The 21159-nt window shown below is 36.4% G+C and overlaps 1 protein-coding gene across 1 annotated transcript in view; it reads right to left on the bottom strand.

Moving 5' to 3' along the window:
- The window catches only part of GLY2 (Metallo-hydrolase/oxidoreductase superfamily protein), a 129907-nt gene extending 112185 nt beyond the window's left edge, over nt 1-17722 (bottom strand). The window contains exon 1 of the mRNA XM_089831237.1: nt 17601-17722. Within this exon, the coding sequence (XP_089687363.1) occupies nt 17601-17647 (47 nt within the window). The 5' untranslated portion in view covers nt 17648-17722. The remainder of the gene's footprint in view (nt 1-17600) is intronic.
- Between the last annotated feature and the right edge of the window lie 3437 nt (nt 17723-21159).

Raw genomic sequence — 21159 nt, 5'->3', positions numbered from 1 at the left:
TAGATCACTGGTTTATTGAATGCAGATTGTATAAATTTATACATCAGATCTGGTCTTCTTAATTTCTTCCTTCCTCCTTTTCTCAAAGAGTAGGTCCTCCTTTATAACCCTCAAGGGAAACCTAGAGTCACAAAATTTACTAAGAATATTTCATAAAGTAGCCTCCTTTCTAAATTAACTGTTGTTTCTACCGTAATTCCAAACCCGATTTCTGTGTCTTTCTCCCCCTTCCCTCCAAATGAGAATATGCCTTATATAGCCTTTAAGAGGAGGTGTAGGGTCACAACCTTTTGCAAAGGACATCCTTCTTCATAAAGAGGTGTCTCTTCTAATAGCTCTCCTTTCATAAAACATGGCTGCCTGGGAATGATGTGATTAAGGCTTGATTATTATTTGTTTTCACATTAGCATCCACTTGTTTATGATTCTTTTCACATTAACATCGTATGCTCAACAATTCATCAAACATATGAAGGCCTTAGTTGGAAGGGAAAGTATATCATGGAAAAGGGAAAGTATATCATGGAATGATTAAGTCCTTTGCAAATCTGTCAACTTCAACCTAGGAAAAATTGTAAAGTCTTATTAATAAGACGATTTTCTGAATACAAATATATCTGAATTCATTGATTAATTTTGTTTTCTTCATGCTTAAGGATGGTGTGAAAATGTTTTATGGTGGCACATGAAACGGATTGTGGAAGAACTTTCTTGGATTGGAGGTACATTTTTGGGCTTCTTGCTCCATTGCTTCTTCTACAAACTCTTGTTTTATTTTTCGTTCTTCTACATTTAAATGAATTAAGATGTATGGTTTTTATGTTTTTATTTGTTTGGAATATGATGCTTTAGCATAGAGACTTCAATGGCAATTAACTAACTGTATGGGGGCCAGCTGCAGTGCCTAGCATGGTTGCATTCCGTCATTGCATTATTTCAATCTGAGCTATAGTGTTGATATTTTTTGTGACTGTATATTATTCTTTATATTGGCATTCATGTGATGCACCGAGTTACAGTCATATTAATTTGATCATATATATCACTACTGATGTGGATAGTAATTTATATTTGTCAGTGATGATCACATATACATGATGGCTCTAAGATGATGTAACATGATGTTATATGATGATGTCTGGTCTATATTTTGTATGAGGATATTTCGGTACATTGAGCTTGGTTGACCACATTATTTATTCACGAATGATTGTTGCCAATTACACTATACTTCGATTTAAATATTACATTTAGTATTAAATTATTCAATTTAGTTTATATTTTAACAGTTTGCTTTAAATATTAGATGTAAAAAAATTATTTAATATAGCTATACTTATCTTTTAAATTATTTAAATCTCTAGGGCAATGCCTCCATATTCATTTCGATTTGAATTATTTGATTATTAATTGAATAATTTTTTATATGGATTTGATTATATCTTTCAATTTATGGTTTGACATTGTTTATTTGTTTCTAATCATACATAAGGCATAAAAAATGGATGTCCAAATGGGAATGAAAGTGAAAGTCAGTTGTGATGGGAAGGGATATGAGGGGGCATGGCTTCTAGGAATTGTTAGTAATACTGAAAAAACAAAGTTTTATGTTCAATACGATCACTTCATTAACATGAATGGGGTTGAGAACACCTTATTGAGTAAGTGTTTTTAGAATATATGAGACCTATTCCACCTATGATGAGGTTGCCTCGGCATATACCACTTGGGTTTGGCGTTGAAGCATTATCATGTTTGCTGGTGGAGGGGAGTGACTTCTGATAGATTTGTTTCACCACTTAGTCATGAAGAGTTCTTTGAAGTGTATTTCCCTGATAGTCATACTCTGAAACCATATTCGTGTGCTCAATTACGTCTAGGACAAGAGTGGATTAGAGGCCAATGGACAACAGCACAATGGCATTGAAGAGTTTACTATTACTTTTTGATCTGAGATTGAGTACTTATGAAAGGGGAATCACATATTTTTGGGTATCATTGTTTTGTATTGCAAATGAGAGATCATGTGTTGCCATGTTTTACACAAAATGCACTTTTAGACCATTTCATTGTCATGATGTATCCATTATTCTTATAAAAAATTCCTTTTGATAACATTACAACATTTTGGCTCTCATTGTGTCCATGTTTGTATAATTCTTATAATTTATTTGTTCTTCTCATCTAGATTATTTGTTCTAATTGGTCTTATACATTTTCGTGTTCATGTTAGATTAGGTGAAAAACTAATCTCCCAAGAACACCTGCATGCATAACCCTGTCACATGGATGAAGCAAAGAACAAAAGCACGAAGAAAATAATGGAGGCCAAAATGCCAAATCCATCTTATGAACATGCAAAGAGAAAACATCTCATATAATCCAATAAGTGAATTCAAATGGAATTATAATTACAAAGAGGTGAATCCTTATAAAGGAATCACGAAACTCGAAAAGGGAAACTAAATCCTAAAAAAAGCTAGGTTGCACAATATAATTAATAAAATATTAATTATATGCACCTACAAGATAGCTTAAGAAAACAAGAGTAATAGGCAACTTAATTAATTAAACCAAAGTGATTTAATTAATAAGTGTGAACAACTAATTACTCTAACACCCCCCCTTAAGCGAAGCTCAGGAGGTAAGCTAACCTAGCACAGCTAAGAAAGCAAGAAACAATGGGTCCCGACAACAAGGCCTGATCAGGTACCCAATATAAGGAAAAGAACTAGATGAAGGAAACAAAGCTTTCAATCTAGGAAATGTCCCAAAGAAAGGAACAAGAAAGAGCATGAAGCATCTCTGAAGCATGAAGCTGCAAACACTGTCAGAAGAAACTGCTGGAACCCCCACTGAAATAGTGCATGACCAGGTAGAGAAGACAAAGTCTGAAGAGCTAATCAATCAAAGAGGTGACCTCCAAAAGTAGGAATGAATGAGTGTTTATATAGTAGATGAAACATCTCACCGAAATGCATAGGTGCCTAGCCACTGCATCCGCCTAGTACATAGGAACAAAAACTGAATACGTAGATCACTCAACTGAACCAAGGAAGCAATGAAGCCAACAGGTGAACCCCCCCATAATGTTGAACAGGGAGAGGGGCGACAAGAACACTGAAATGCAATGCCAAAAACATCTGCAAGAAGAAGAATCAGGAACACCAACAGTGCAATAGAAGTACAAGCACAGGATAAAGGGCGGTGTCACCGACACTGCATGGGCTAATGTCGTGGAAGAAAAATTCACTTGACAAAGGTGGATGAGCACAAAATGGCAAAACATCATGACCCCCCATGGCACTTTATAACTGAGTGCGAGTACAAACAAACACAAGGCGTACAAGATCCCAGATATGCAAAAGCAGGTACTTTATCTCAGTGCGTTTACAGAAAAAAGAATGCAACAGAATAGAAGCATACAATGCTCAGAAGTCAGAAAGAAGAGTGAGCCAAAAGAACAGAAGAAGAGATTCCAGGACCTGTTGAATCCAAGTAATCCGCCAAAGTGCGAAAGTGCAAAACTCGGAGGAGAAAGAACCTAGAGCAGAATCTGGATAAAAGACCTCTGCAACTGAATAACTCACAGAACCAGCTTTCCAACGATATCTGGAAAGCCCAGAAAAGAGTCTGAATGAGCGAGATATGGCTCCTGGAAGGCAAAATAGAACATCTGGCTTTGACTGCCAAAACAGGCAACCAAACTGCAACAAAAATCAAAAACACCTGTACCATCATCTCCGTCTCAGAACCAGCTTTCCGACACATTTTTCGGATCGAAAAAATACGTCCGCATGCTCAAGTTACGGAAGGAAAACCGACAGGGCCTCTAAATGCAAGAAAAAAAAAAAATTAATAAAAAAAATTAAAAAACAAAAATCCCCCCCACCGCCGGTGGAGCAGCGGCCGAGCGGCGGGAGAGAGGCGGGCCGTCGCGGGGCGGAGCCGCCACGAAGTCGCTACGGGCCACTGGGCAGTAACCGCCAGCAGTGACCGCAACAGTTTCGCTACGGTTAACTAACCGCGGCAGTAAAAAAAACTGCACTTTTATATTTTTTTTGCAATTTTTTTAATTTTTGACGCCTCGTACTACGTGCAGAGGGTCGTACGGCCCTGTCGAACAAAAAAAAAATTGCCTCCCAGACCAACAGTGTCCAAAATGGATAAATTTTATATGGATTCTGGGGTTTTTGGGCACTCTGAGCACAACAGTGATGTCCGTTTGAGCCCAAAGTGACCAGAAAAAAAAGGTCCCCCCTAAATCCACATAAAAAGCTTCCGAAACCCTTGAAAAATGCAGCTTCTGAAATGCTTCAACAAACCACGAACAGCGAGCAGCAAGCTTGCTCTGATACCATGTTAGATTAGGTGAAAAACTAATCTCCCAAGAACACCTGCATGCATAACCCTGTCACATGGATGAAGCAAAGAACAGAAGCACGAAAAAAATCATGGAGGCCAAAATGCCAGATCCATCTTATGAACATGCAAAGAGAAAACATCTCATATAATCCAATAAGTGAATTCAAATGGAATTATAATTACAAAGAGGTGAATCCTTATAAAGGAATCACGAAACCCGAAAAGGGAAACTAAATCCTAAAAAAAGCTAGGTTGCACAATATAATTAATAAAATATTAATTATATGCACCTACAAGATAGCTTAAGAAAACAAGAGTAATAGGCAACTTAATTAATTAAACCAAAGTGATTTAATTAATAAGTGCGAACAACTAATTACTCTAACAGTTCATGTATAATATGTATTTTAATTTAAAGATAGAAGACTTGAGGGAACTTGTAGAAACTACTTATTAGGATGACTACAATTTAGAAGATGGGGAAATCGGAGAGAATTTGAAAGAATCCTTCAAGGACAAGTATCCATATCTTAGGAAATTCCAGGATGTGTTTCTAGAAGAGCTCCCTGGCCTACCTCCATCCAGAATATTTAATTTTACCATAGATTTGGTACCCGAGGCAAAGCCCATATCAAGAGCACCTTAGCAAAAGACCACTACCGAAATAATGGATAAGAAACTTACTTGACCCAGTGTTTCAACTTGGGGAGCTCAAGTGTTATTTGTCAAGAAGGATGGGACTATAAGGTTGTGCATAGATTATAGAATGCTTAACAAGGTCACCATTAAGAATAAGTAATTGCTCCCTAGGATTGATGACCTATTCGATCAAATGACAGGAGCAACTATATTTTCCAAGAATCAATCTAAGGTCTGGATATCATCAGCTTCGGATCAAGGAAGAGGACATTCACAAAACTGCTTTTAGAACCCGGTATAGCCACTATGAATTCATAGTACTACCCTTCGGAGTAACCAATGCCCCGATAGCCTTCATGAACCTTATGAACAATATTTTCCAGGGCTGTTTGGATAAATTTGTGTTAGTTTTTTTTAATGATATTCTCATCTACTCCCAAAATGAGGAAGAACATCAAAAACATTGAGAGATAGTCTTGCAGAGGCTACGGAAGCATAAACTATATGGGAAACTATCCAAGTGTTCCTTTTATCAAAAGGAGATTCAGTATTTAGGCCACATTATATCAGGTCAAGGGATAGTCGTATATCCCACCAAGATCAAGGCAATTGGTTAGTGCCTAAGAATGTGTCAGAGGTCAGGAGCTTCATGAATTTAATTGGATTTTACAGGAAATTTGTCAGAGATTTCTCTAGAATAGCATATCCCATCACCTCACTCCAAAGGAAGGGAAAGAAGTTTATTTGGACTAAAAAATGTCAAGCAGCCTTTGAATATCTAAAGGAAAATTAACTACCGCCCAATATTTAATGTACCTAATCCACAAGGTCAATTTGTAGTTATAACAGATGCATCTCGAGAGGGGTTAGGAGGCGTACTAATGCAAGAAGATTGAGTTATTGCCAATGAATCCAGGAAATTGAAGAATTATGACTAAAATTATGCCCCGCACGACCTAGAATTAGCAACCACTGTTCATGCTCTTTAGATGTGGAGACACTATCTAATAAGGAAGCCATTTGAACTCCGGCCAGACCATCAAGGACTAAAATATATATTCACTCAGCCTAACTTAAATTCTCATCAAAGAAGATGGCTAGAGTTTTTAGCAGACTATGACTTCGAGATCAATTATATTATAGGCAAGGAAAATAAGGTAGTAGATGCCTTAAGCCAGCGAAGGCATATATCAGCTACAGTAACAATAAATATTGGACTCGGGGAGCAAGTACTACAACATCTACCCAATGCCGACTTTTATAACTAGGTTAGCCAAGCACTTCAAAGGGACCCTCAAGACCCCAGAAACGGAGATTACCAACTAGAAAAGGACAGACTCTTGACATACAAGGGTAGGATGTATATTCCTAAGAACTCATAAATTCGAAGGATGATTTTAGGAGAAAACCATACTACTCCATATTTTGGACATCTTGGGGTGACCAAGATGTTGGCAAATGTGAAACCTTTATATTTGTGAAAAGGGATGAAAAGAGAAATAGAAGAATACGTGGCACGATGCCTCGAGTGTCAGGGGGTCAAGGCAGAGCATTGTTATCTAGCTAGGCTATTGCATCCAAATGAGGCTTCAGAATGGAAGTGGCAAATAATTCCATGGATTGTATTCAAGGATTACCCATGACCTGGAAGAGACACAACACCATCTTAGTGGTTGTGGATAGATTAACCAAGGTGGCTCATTTCATACCAAGACATTTAACAGATGGAGCACCAAAGATAGCTCACAAATTTGTCAGCGAATTTTTTTTACTCCACAAAGTACCAGAGAAGATTATATCCAAAAGAGATGCCAAAGTAATATCCAAGTTTTGGCAAACCTTGTTTTCAGCTTTGGGAGCCAAGCTAAACATCGGTTCCTCCTATCACCTTGAGATCGATGGCCAAATAGAAAGAGTAAATCAGTATATTGCATGGTTCGACAATTCCAGTGGGAAATGTATCTTCCCTTAGTAGAGTTCGCTTATTAAAATTCTTACCAGTTTGCTATCAAGATGGCACCTTTTGAGGCCCTATATGGTCGTAAGTGCAAAACCCCTGTAAGTTGGAACCGAATCGAAGACAGAATCATCATTGGGCCTGAGATGCTATTAGAGATGGAAGAATAGGTAGTTCAGATCCGTCAGAAACTAAAAGAGGCAAACGACAAACAAAAGAATTATGCAGATGCAAAAAGGATACCTCGAGAATTCTTAGTGGGAGTAAAGGTTCTTTAAAAATAAAACCACAAAAGAACGCTATCAAGTTTGGGAAGAACGCCAAGCTAGCCCCAAGATACATGGGACCCTTTGAGGTGTTAGAAGTCATAAACCTGGTAGCCTAGAGGATCGCACTACCTCCAGCCCTTACCAAAATGCATGATGTATTCCATGTATCATAACTTAAGAAATATGTCACCCATCATGAGCATGGAATTGATCGGAACCTCTTGTAGCTACAAGACCTAGGGGTGGGAGAAATAGTCGTTCAGAATACTTACATAACTGGGACATGACCCAATGCAAGGTCCAATGGGACCAATATACCAAGGAAAATGCTATGTGGGAAAATTATGATGAGATCTTCCAAAAATTTCCCCACCTTTTCTAAAGGACTTGAACAATAAATAAATTTATGTTGAATTGTCACTTAGGACCTTGTAGCATTTATTTAAGTGGAATATTGTTTTTTTATATTTATAAATTTCATCAGGGGCAATGAAACACAAGGGGGAGGCTATGTTACATCCCAAATTTTTGTCCATTTAAAATAATCATATAATGTCAGTTGGATTGGTTAAACAGTTGAATGTCACTATCATGTGAAATGGAAATTATGGTTGATCGTTTTTGTTGCTCATGTAAAGATGACTTGTTAGTTGTTTGTTACAATTTTTAACTATAAATGGATATTTATTATTCTACAAAAGTTAGTTGTTTAGTAGAAATGGTGGTTAGCCGTTGTGATAATTATGAAATAAGTTTTTTATTTTAGTTACCTTGATTTAAATTGAGTATGTTGTTATCGTGGGAAAATTCTTCTTGGATGCACGAGAGGATGAAGGGGGGAAGTAGTGCTAAACGATATATAAAGATTGGGGACCAAAAAGTCCAGCAATAGGCCATCAACTATGGGTTCTAACCATCTCGGTCAAGGATTTAATGACTAGGAAAGCAATAGTATTCCTTGGACGACCATGAGCTACCCAGTCGATTCACAATACAAGAAAAACATTAAACATTTAAAATAACATAAAATTTGTTACCTTTTTATATTGAGATCGTTGTATAGTCACCTGAATATAATATATTGACACCATGTTATCTTAACGTTTTTAATTGCACCTACATGTATATATATACATGTGCATAAACCAATATAATGATACAAAAGAATAACATGATTAAATTTATGCACTTATATAATACAAATAGAGGTGGCAGAAATAGCATGATGCCAATATATTATAAAAGCATGAGGAAGGATAACCTTTATGTATATCTTTATTTTTGGCTCCATATTGTTTGACTGATTGCCATCTTCATACCGGTTCATAATTCTTAAAATTTAAATCGATGGAGTTACTTTCTTTATTGACCGATAGTTGCCCATACACCGCCACCTCGACCTCTTTCTTGTAACTGAGATGTGTTTGTGGGATGCTGTATTTATTGCTCTCTCTGCAACCATGCGAACACTTTATCTTTTATTGTTCTCGAATCCTTATACTCTACAAGAATTCCATCTTACAACCTCAAGAGTCGAGTCTATAATTACATTTGGGTTCATCGAGAAGCTCTGCAACTATAGTGAAGCTAGCAAAGGCTTCGGCTTGTCACCTTCATTTACAAACAATTCTAGTTAGCATTTCATCACATTACAGTTCGTGCTCTAATGCCAGGCTAGGCAGCGAAACAATTAACTTTAGGTTATGCAATCATCATTCTTGCTAAGTTGCCATACACACACACACACACACACACACATATATATATTTATTTATTTATTTATTGTTCATTGTTGATACTGGATCATTTAAGTTGCCAAAAGAACTAATATGCAATCTTCAAAACATCATTTGATGCCATATTCATCGAGTGCAGCTGGTAATACAGTCCTACGATTAGCATAAATTGACTTTGAAATCTCTGTAAATATTATCGCAACTACTTTCCCATGGCATATCTTGTGCATGGAGCATTTATACGCAAGCACCCAAATACTACTGTGCATAATAATCAACTTGACTTATATAGAGTTATCATTAATATGCCTCTGAGATAAGACCAGCTTGAGATGTTAAAGAATACTGAATGCTAAATCTACTACTTGATTTGTACGTGATCTCAAGATCTCCTAGGATACACCTCAAGACCGGAAGGGCAAGCAATAATGGGTGTGAGGAGAAACATCCCTGAAAGAACAAAGGAAAGTCAAAAATGAAAGTGATTAAATTGTAAAAACTGTATAAGTAATATTAATCAGCTCATGGTTATCCAATATATATTTCTTGTTGTCAAGTCAAGCGGTGGGTGATCGAACAGAATTAGTAGCCCACTGAAATCCTTGGCCAAGGTAGGTTAGTGGCATGCTTGTCATAGCGAACACTAAAGGTCAGAGTGTGAGCTGACAGCGGGGAAGGTTATTGGAGGATTTCCACCGCTCAGTATATTGCTTAGCTAACACTCTAAAACCGGAATACTCGGGTGGTAGAACCATGGTGCCCCAAGCCTAACCCCAGGGTAGGGAGGGCCTTTCTTGATTGAGATTGTTTGAGAATAAGTTAAGGTCCATGGTTGCGAGGTTAAGCCCATGTCAATGCTTCTCCTCTTCACCAGATGCTGAGCTTACTCAACAAAGTGACTGTCTTCTGCTCCATGTCTAGTACTTGTTACTTTGTATGTTTCATTTTCATAATTTAGTATCATCTTGATTAAATAGATATATCATTACATTATTTCTGATGATCGTAATAGACTTGGAAAGTAATTAGAAATGGAAGTTATAGTAGTTCCTTTCATGTGAACTAGAATAGTTTGTTACAAGTTTCTATTTTAATTTCACAAAGCGTAATAAGTTGATGGACTTCCCTTTCATGTGAAGTAACTAATGTAACTACCATCATGTCATTCTGTTATAAATCTAGTTTTACTTTAAAATATGATTCTTAAAGTGGCTTCGGAAAATAGCATGTTACATCACATCAGAAAACTCACAATAGAGGTGGAACATCGATGGTGCAGGAGCACCCCAATAAATGTTCATGAAATGCAATGGAAAGACTAATTTTGAAGTCTTGTGAATCCTTAGGATTGTTTAGGAATATTGGCTATTTCATTGGACCCATTTGTGAGACCTAGTTCCAAGATTGGCGTACTATAAGCCCTTGATCAACTATGGTCAAAGGTGTCAAATAGCCTAGAATCTTAGGATAGATTAGTTTTTCATGTTTCAACATGTTTTTCTCCATATTGGATCAGTAAGAAACCAATTTGGTTAACTTTGGCAAAAATGCACTAAAATTGCAAAGTTGCTAAAAGTTGTCAAGCAACTTTTTAGCAACTTTTTGCTAAATGTTGTAAATTGAACCCCAACAGTTATATATGGTTCAAATAGTTGTTATAACTGTTGGGAAGGCCTACATTAGCCCTTTCAAGTGGGTGGTAGGCAGAGATATGTAATTTTTCCTTCAAATCAATAAAAATATCAAGTTTTCCTGCAAAATCTGTTGCTGAAACGTGTTGTACAAACGCCCTCTAACATATAAGTACGGATATCTAATATGGTTGGATAGCTTGGTGAATCTACTTACTGTTGCACTTGGAATGAGGTTCTAATTCGCTCTACAACTCAAGATATTGCCATTTTACTAGTTGTTGTCCCCATTTTGTGCCATTACCTAGGATTTCATCTATTTTCTCTCATATCTTGAGATTCCACCATGGGAAATTAACGGCCCTGGGTGGAATCCAAGTTAGGACAATGAATTTTATGTTCCTTTTGGTTTCAGGTCAAAAGAAGTAGGCTGGAGAGAGAAACTTGATGCCCTAGGCATGCAGGATCCATGTGCATGCTAGAAATCCGTAGCAACATCTTCCATAACTCACTACAGAGAAGGTTTCAAGGCTTGAAAATTAATGTGTGATCATCTTACATGATCCCCCTCATGTTCCAATTTCTGGATTGAAGTTGTGCTCAAGGGATAGGGTACTTCCTTTGTTAATGGAGGCCTAATTGCCTACATTCCTAAGTGAGCCTTAAAAAACTCAGTTGCTGCATACTTCTCTTGAGATCCCAAGGTTTTAGTATGTGGTATAAACCCTAAAAGGGTATCAAAATCAATGATTCTTTTCTTTGGGTTGTGAGGAGATGTTTGTGATTTTCCATGTTCAAGGCTACAAGCCTAGTCTTGAGTTTGTGAAGCAACTAACCAATGAAAGTTGCATAGTTTGAATCTAATGTTGGATTCATGTTAGTTTGGACCTAAATAGACCCTTTCCATGCTTGGAAGTCACCCTTGGTCCTTATTTGTGTTGGGGGGGTTTTGTGTCAAATAAGCCTTGTGATGCCCTTAACAGCAACTAGTGATTAGTTGTCTTTGTGATAGGTTTTCCTTGTGATTGGGGATTCCGAGGAGTGGTTGGTTGTGATAACCATTACCATCTTATCAAGCACTTGTGATAGGTGTTTTGGGGCTGATTGGCTTAACAAGGACACTCATTTTTCCTTAACCTTCAGTGAAGAGGATTCTAGGAACCTTGTCCATTCCCACTACCTAGTTCCATTGCATCATTTGGCATCCCATATTCGTTTATTTGATAAACTCACAAATCAGAAAACTCACTTGGGCATACAATGCGATTCAGAATTGCTTTAAACTACACCAAAAATCTGCAAGAATAATGGAATTTTGTCACAACAAGCTACTTGAAAACGATATGACATCAAGCATAAATAATATTACATTGATATGACAGCCATTGGGGCTGATCAAATTCATTATAAATCTGATGTGAACCTGATCTTCAACAAACACATCCCATAATCTTTAAGCATGAATGTAAACTATGACACTGCTTCAATTCTAAGTCTATTGGCTTCACTAAAACACATGTAATTCTAATTACAATACCAAAACCACCTGCAAGAGGAAGCTACAACAGCAAAACCACCTTCTAGGAATTTGCATTCTTCTTCAACAAGTCAGCTTTCCTCCAATCTTGTGAGATTCAACCCACCATGCAAAATCCTCTGCAATTAACTTGCTAATAACAAGCTCAAAGTCAATAAAATATGATTCAGTATTCGCTTCTGCTGCAACCTCATCATATTCATGTCCTCCTTTATAATATACAAAAAAAAATTACCTAAGTTCCATTCACTACTGCAACTTCAACATGATATGTAATTGTTCTCTGTGCCTTCCAAAAGACATGTTGCTGTTGTAAACTGATCTTCCACATTCAAAACAGCGTTAGAACAATAATTTTGAGATTATCATCCATATTCTCTAACAAATAATCAATCTTTCTAACTAGGAAATCTTTACCTTCACTACTTTCAAACAAAGAATCATTGTAAAACGACTCCTTGACCTCCACATCGCACTCCTGTAATTCAACCTTCTCAAGAAGATTTATTTTTGTTAAAACTTTCTCCATTTCTACATTCTTATCCTTATCAAAGAAAATATCAAAATTGGATTTTACCTCGTTACATTTTTGCTGCAACATCTATCCCACCTGCAATAAGTTTATTCCGTTCTTCTTCAACCTGAACCGGTAGGTCATCCTTCTAAACTTCATTTGTATCCTCTAAAGTCTAAACAACTCTCTTTTGTTGCTGCAATCTGTCTAACCACATTCTCTATGACTTCTAATAGACCTTCCTCAGCTTCAGGTGCATCAATTTCTTCATATTCATCCTCTTCCTTTTCTTCAATGTCACATGCATGATACCCTGTTATATCTTCTTACTTTTCTACATTCAAAACATCAGTAGAATAATAAAAATCACTATTACTTCTTCTCTCCTCTAGTTTTCTTCTTTCCAACTCTATTCTTATTCCATTCACCTTCTGCTCAAACTTTATAAATTCTTCTCTCATCTAATCTCTCTCCGATTTTCTCAAATCCAAAAAGGGACAAAAAATATTTTCCTTTCTCTTTTCCATACACAAGGCCTCACAAAGCCTCAATACAGACCTGTTTATATATAATTTCAAGTCCAGTTGCAAGTTGTCTTCAACGATCTGTTGACAAACTCAAGAAACTTTGCTCAGTAAGTCCTCTAAGTATCTCCACTTGCAAACTGCACATAGATATGCAACAAATTCCCACACTCCAACCTCAAGTCCTGGTGTAAACCACCACACATTTGGAACTCTACCTACACACTCGGGACCATTAGCTGTATAACAGGGATACAAATGGAAATGACCTCTCAAAATACTAAACTAATATTTAATTAGCAGACTCACTTGGACATACAATACGATTCAGAAATGCTTCTAACTACATCAAAAATCTGCAAAGGATAGTGGAATGTTCTCAGACCAAACTACTTGAAAATGATATGACATCAAGCATAGCTGAAAATACATTGATATGAACGCCATAGGGATTGATGAAAATCATTGCAAATCTGATGTAAACCTGATCTTCAACAAACAACTTACATAAACTTCACATATGAATGCAAATAATGGAACTTTCTTCAACTCGAAGTCTATTGGCTTCACTAAAACACCATTTGCATCACAAAGCCATGACTGTCAAACTGTCCCACAGGCCCAAAGACAAAATATAAAGCCTTTACAAACTAAATATGCCATCTAAAACTTTCCTACTTGAGGCCACAGACCCAAACAAACATTTGGTCAACAAAAAGGTTGAACATGAAACAATGAGATACTACCCATTCTGCTCCACCACTTTAGATGCAAATTTTCCTTTCTCTGAACACATGGGGCCACAGGCAAAGAGATCCTGAGCTCTAACTTCACATCTTCAGCCAAGACCCCTTCCACAAGCTCATGTTTGACCCGAACTTCCCAATCATCTGTAGCCTCATCACATTTATCAAACATTCATCCAATAGGTATTTGTAGAACCAGCCATTCCCATCTTCCCGCTCCAAATCCAATAGCTCTTTCAGGAAACAAGTGCTCCTTTCCACCGCAATCTTTCTATAGGACTATAAATTCAGGAGTACAAATGTGATCAAAGGGTGCTTCTCCACTTCCCATCCCTACCTTCTCACCACATGGAAGTCCTTTGCTAATTAAATGCCTTTTCCCTCAACTACATTTTCTAGAACATCACCAATCTCTCCCAAAAGTTGCTTCTTGTACACACCTTGGCATAGAGAATCGGACATCTCCTTGGGTTCGCCCACATTGAGTAGGAAGGCCAAAAAGATGGAAGAGAGATCTCTATGTACTTTGTCATGGTGATCAATCTTTATGAACTCTTCATCCAACACCATTCTCATAACCTAGACCACCAAGTTGTGGATCAACAGGAGTATAGATTTGAGTCTTTTTTAAGACACCTCCCAAGGATGGCCATTTGTCACTTCTTACATACTAAATGAAACCTACCATAGCCTAGTAGCTGGGATCTATCTTGCATTGTGAGCTTAAGTGCATCACCCTAAGTTGCACTTAAGGGGGGGAAGGGGGGGAGGGGGTGTTTATATAATTAAATATTCACTAATTACTCTTTGATTAATCTTAGGGTAATGTATTCCATAGTAGTTTACATATGAGATGCCTAGAAATTTGCACCTATATTAAGCACATGGTGTGAGAGAAATTCCACTTTAGGTGATGATAGTTATTATCATGGGGTATCGATATTAGCCCTAGCACCTTATCTCCACATTTATCAAATAGAGTGGCTTCATAGAATGCTACAACTAGCCATTGCAATGTCTATTTAAAGACTTTCTCATCACAAGTATATCATGAGTTATGGTATCGTGATGAAGAGATCATCCCACAGGCAAACATGAATTTGCAATACGATCTCCCAACTCGCATGGCTAGCTATTACCTCCCACCTTTCAAATGTGTGTTTTCATCAGCTTGTTCTACCTACAGCCACATGTCTATTTTCAAGCTCAATTTGGAGATATGAAAACCACTAGTGTCTATTCACCTTAGGACTACCAGATGTGAGAATAGTACCAAAGTTGTCACTCAGTTGCCACTATGGCCATTATATTGGCCCAAATTCAACCTCACCATGCCTCCACCATGCAGACCTACCAAGTCGGTCATCCATTAAGGGGTAACCACAGCCAAGTTTGCCAACTTACAACCATGTTATAAGCATGGATTATTGATCTACATTACAGGCAATTGTTCGTAATGTTTACCTATGTATTTGAGATATCTTTACATGTATACATATTTCATATATGTTTATATTTAAAAAACATGCAATATAGATTAAGATTCCTAGACTAATAATAGAAAGAATTAAACATTAACATAAACTACATTACAGGGATTTTCTTCATTGTTTTTTAATTTTTGTTAGGCGTGTGAGTGTGTATAAATGTATAGTCAAGTTAATAAGGCACGTAGATTCTTCCACCCCTAAGAATTCAATCATAAGTTGGAAAATAGAGGCATGGTTAAGGGCTACCTATGTTACAAAATCATTCAGGGCTTTAACCAACCATTTTAACTCCAATCAAGAGATAGCCTCGGTGGGGCTTATGTCTTAGCTTGAACGAATGAATAAAAGATTTTAATAACGTCCACGCAGCTCAAGTGGCCTATGGAACCCCCTAGAAAAATTATTCTTTAAGTCTACTCTTTGACAATGAATTTTGATCCCTAATTTGCTGTCCTATCTAGCTGTGTTTTTTCAAAAAGAATACTTAAATTGTCTGCTTCTAAAATATCGTCATAGCTGGAGTGGATGCCATTGTATGTTGGTACTCCATGATAAAATATCACTCTGTCTCTACCACTTCCATGTTGCAATATAAGCATATTCTCTCCTCCCATTCTTCCTTAGGTATCAACTATCTACCCAATTCACACCTCAGATGGTGATAACTTGTCCTAGGTTGTACTATGAGTATTTTAGCTCTACATTTGATAATTGCTCCTATGTATACTTTCTCCTCATGAACTCCCGTGGGGTTAAATAAAATCATTAGTAGTCTTTTTCACGCACATTTTGTTTTGATAATATGAGACCCAAGTTTTTCCTTCATGAAATTTTTTATTCCATCATTTTTATACAGATAATCATGTATATTAACATTCCATTTTTTCATCCACTTGTGCTTTCTTTTGCCAAGTCTTTCCTCTGTGATCAATTTAGGTCAACAATGTTTTTCCATACCTTGAGTTTTCTTTAGATAGCTTAATAATTGAGCCATTATCGAAGCCTCTAAAGGGAATATGATTGTTTATGTCGATAAGATCGCATAGGGTAGAGCTGTTTTAATTTTGAGGTGGTTGATGATACAAATGTTTATGAATTCTTTCTACTTGCCTCCATTTCTGATCTTACATGTTACTGACCTAAATCTCACATCCATAAAGGATTACTAGGGTAACCAACAAACCAAAGAGCATCTTCTTGGTTATCCAATCCCATAACTCTGCATCTATTTGTAAATAATATATTAACTTTCCAGCCTCTCTAAATACTTTTTGCTCGACATGTTTCCCACTTGAATTTGGTGTAGAAATCGGTCCCTAGATACTTGTACTCATTTAAAATCCCTAAAGGATTGCACACGAACATAAATGTGTTATGTGTCCTATTTCTTTTCAAATAGAAGATCATCACTTTGATTTTGCTAGTGTTCACTTGCATCCCAACCTAGTGACAAGCAGCATCAAGCGCTTTCAAATGTTCCCTCAGATCATCAGCTGTTTTAACAATTGAAATGAAATCTTCCACATATAAAAGTAGTTTTATCACACATTTAGCTAGCTGAACCCCATCACCATTATTCTTCTAACTTATCCTTATATAACCCAAATAAGATTGGAGAAAGGGGGCATCCTTGTGAATCTTTTCTTGAGGTCTGCGCTGGCTTATTTCCAGATAAATGCTGCATGGGCACCTTTGTAGAAAACGAGCAGCAAAAGATAAAAAGTTGATGTAAAGCAAGAAATACTGAGGCTAGTGAAACACAGGGAGGAAGTTCAGCTCCTTTAGAAGCCTTGCGAATTGGTCGAATTAATCTTTGTTGGGTACATAAAACTCCGTTTAGAGGGCAAAATTGTAGCAGCTTAGTTGTTTCATTACATTGTGTAATATAAGTTAGTACAGTCTTGGACGTTGTACACAGTATTAATTATTCCCTCTACACTGTAAAGGAAAAACCAAGGTGCTGTCATTTAAATGAAATGAACTAGCCGGGCCGACATTTAGGACGGTCTACGGCACAATACTTGTTACGCATACGGAACTGGAATCAGCTTTTAAAGAACTTTTAGGGCAACCTAGAATTCATGATAGGTGAAGCCCTTTGAAATGGGGTATTAAGAATTTTCAGGACAGTTACATAGCAACACTATATATCCATACCGTGTAAATGTTTAACAAAGAATAATATAACTCACAGATATGCATAATTGTCATCCAAGCAAGGCACTGGCACAATCTTCATTATGTGCAAAGCAGGATTCTCTCAAAATGTATCAGCAATCGAAAAATAAAGACGGAAAATTTCCTTAGTTGTGCTATATTTTACGCGAATTTCGTCATTGATAAACACCAAAGCTTGAGTAAATATCACACTTGACTTTTTGTCCGCCTTGAATGGCTGTTAGACTTTTTGTCCGCCTTTATAAAACAAACAAATACCAGGTATAAAACACTAATCTTCATCCAAAATGCACTAAAACAAAACAAAGTTGAACTTCTTTTTTTTTTTACCGTCGACTACAAACTATGCATATCATGATATTTTTAATTTTTAATTTTTTGAAAATTGGTCAATTGTACAGTGTGGATGGAGGATAGTTGGATCGATTATAAAATAGGTGTCCCACAAGCTAAAGTGTTTAGTTAAATATTGTGCTTAGACATGGTCTTCAAATGAGCTCTATTTTTGTAGAGTGGGTCACTCTATGATAACTTCTTGGGTGTTAAAGGTTTAAAAATAAGAACACCCACTTTCTAATCATTATTCTCAATTTGAAAATAAGGTGGAGCTAGAAATAACCCATCACCTTAAAGATCATTTTGCCACATGCTAACAATTTATTTAGTATTTTAAAATTTTAATTATGAATGTAATAGAATAATTACACCATAAATTTAAAAGTTTAAGTTGATATTCACTCTAAAATTCATGGGACCACTAGCTTATTTGAACTTAGGAGTAAAATTTTAAAGCCAAAACAAATTTTAAAAAATGGGACCCTTCACCTTTAAATGTTCTCAAAAACTCTCGCCAACCACCCACTCAATTTTTAAGAAAGCCCCCTCCATGAGACCCATCCTTATAGATGTTTTCACCAAAGAGGAAATTAGGGAAAAAATTAAATGAATGAGCAAATGTCACATTCGAATGAATTTATATTTTAACAGGAGTGAAAGTTATCCAGCAATAACCTAAAAAAATATGGCATCATAAGGGTGTGGTCCCCATGGAGGCGGGCTTCCAAAAGAAAAATCATCAAGTGTTGCTTGAGATTTTTTAGGATTTTTTTGAAGTGTGAGGTCCCATGAATTTTGTAGTGGATTTTATTCTTGAAAAAATTAAGCTCCATAATTTATGCAAGTGGGTGGTCTTGTGATTTTTTTATTTAACATATTCAATTCACTTACTAAATTTATAAAAATATTTTTAAATTATTAATAAGAATTGAAAATTGTCATGTGATTGTCAAGTGGTAAAAGAAAAGTCTAAGCTGGTGGGGCAATTTCTAGCCCACCTCCTTTTCCACCTGCTCAAATCTACACCCTAAAAAGTAGGGGCTACTATATTTAAGGATATGCTTCCAATTAGTCCTGTAGCAAACTTTTTTTTGCTTCATGGGACCACCGGCTCCATAAAAATAGACCCTATAACCCCCCTCATGGGACGGTTGTTAGAACATATAGTCCACTGATATAACTAAGAGGTGGGGAGGGGGTGAATCAATTATACAACTATTTTCACAATCATTAACCTTAAACAAACTTAACCGTGTGAGTAATATAAACTGAAACCACAACAAGATACTCATACACAATTTACACTAGATATGTTAACTAGGAAAACCCTTGATTAGAGGGAAAACCCTAGTGAGGATGGTACCCACAAGATGATGTATTAATATAAATATTCCTTGTTAGAAGATAAACCTTGTTAGGAGTCTGTTATGACATTCAGTACATATGAGTCCCTATTAGGAGACTTTGAATCCCTATTAGGAGTTGTGGAAGATAGCTAGACCCACTACCCAAACAACTTCAAGGTTAAGATCAAAGAACCAACTATCCAAATAATCTTTGTATTATTCCTTGCAGAATAATAGAATTGAAATGTACTTCCTTCCTTTGTCTTTGTCCTATCAACCAAACTTATGCTCCTTCAGATCTCATATTGTGCATCCAATGATCCCTTGAATCTCTTACACACATTCAGTAAGCATTCTTGCTCTTTGCACTAATACTTTGCATTCCAATTGGTCATCTTCTTCAAGATACTTTACAAATAAAGAAAACAACTTTCCTTTATACCCTATCTTCATAATAATTCCTTGAGTCAGCCTTGAGGCTTTCCCAATTAATTAAAATAAGATAATTAATTAATTCACAATTACAAAAACACTATCGGCTCACAATCTATACAAAACTTCACACGTGTGAAACCACGTCTTGCGCACACACTAGTGTCACCACATGATTGTCCTCTATCACTGTGTCACTGTGCATCTCTTCATTACATCTTAGATGAAAGATAGCGATAGATCAATCAAAACTCTATTTTCCATTGCTTTGTTTCTACACTGCTTCCAGTAAATCAAGTGTAACTTTCATACACCATTGGCTCAGACTTAGTCCTCTTAACCATGTCATCAGGACAATCTTAGAAACATGTCCTCCACTGCACATCATCTAAAACTTCTTCAACTTCTGTGCATCATAAGATTACTGACTGTTATTCTTTCAGTCTTTATAGAATTACTACAATATTGTTGACATCAATGACAAATACAGTCATGAATGCAACATATTAATACTCTCCAATGCATAAGATACTCCCCAATGTAGTATCATCAACATTCATGCTAACAATCTCCCCCTTTGACATTGATGGCAACATAGATGAAAACATCTAAGTTCCAAGAATACCAAACTGTACTTTATTGTTGTCATTGTTGTCATCTTCTCAAATCCTCTTCATCAATCTGAAATCTTTTGGCTATTGTCATGAGTTATTTATGGTAAACAACTTCCAACACTTTTCTGGCTGCATATATTTTCCATAGAGATATCCTTCTATGCACTAACATATTCTTCTATGTACTTACATATTCTTCTATACATTTTCATATTCTTTTGCGCACTTACATGAATCTTTTTAAATCTCCCTAAAGAGATAACACTCCCCCATTGACAACTCAACATGTGCTTGTCTCACATTTTCTCTCCTCATTTCCTAGGAGATGTTTTTTGTGCACATATTATTCTCCCCCATTGACATCAATGTCAAAGGTATCAATACAAGTACACAATACCAATTGCTAAATACTAATTGCTATAATATGCGTCTTCCAACTCTTCAATTAGCTCAAGTGTCCAAAGACATTATTCAATACAAAATATCAAATACCAAAAGTCCTCAATGACTCAGTTCATACCAGATACTCCCTCGTACAAGAAGCATCAGCATTCAGTCCAGTCTAACCATAGTGCTCTGTACCACTAGATTGATGCACTCTCTGCATCATCTATTCTGAAGTAGGCAGGGGCATAACCCCTAGCATACCTCTTAGGTACTTAAAAATATCTTTAGAAAAAGGCTTCATGAAGATATCTACAATTTGATCTTTAGTACTTACATACTCCAACCTTATTTCCTCATTAGTTGCTCTTTCTCTCAAAACATGATACTTAATAGAAATATGTTTTTTCTTAGAATGCAATACTGGATTCTTAAACATACTCATTGTACTTGTGTTATCA

This window comes from Cupressus sempervirens, chromosome 5 (assembly GCF_028749045.1).
Source record: "Cupressus sempervirens isolate cs-2001-9-10 chromosome 5, ASM2874904v1, whole genome shotgun sequence".
Taxonomy (NCBI): Eukaryota; Viridiplantae; Streptophyta; class Pinopsida; order Cupressales; family Cupressaceae; genus Cupressus; species Cupressus sempervirens.
This window is presented reverse-complemented; position numbering and strand designations above follow the sequence as displayed.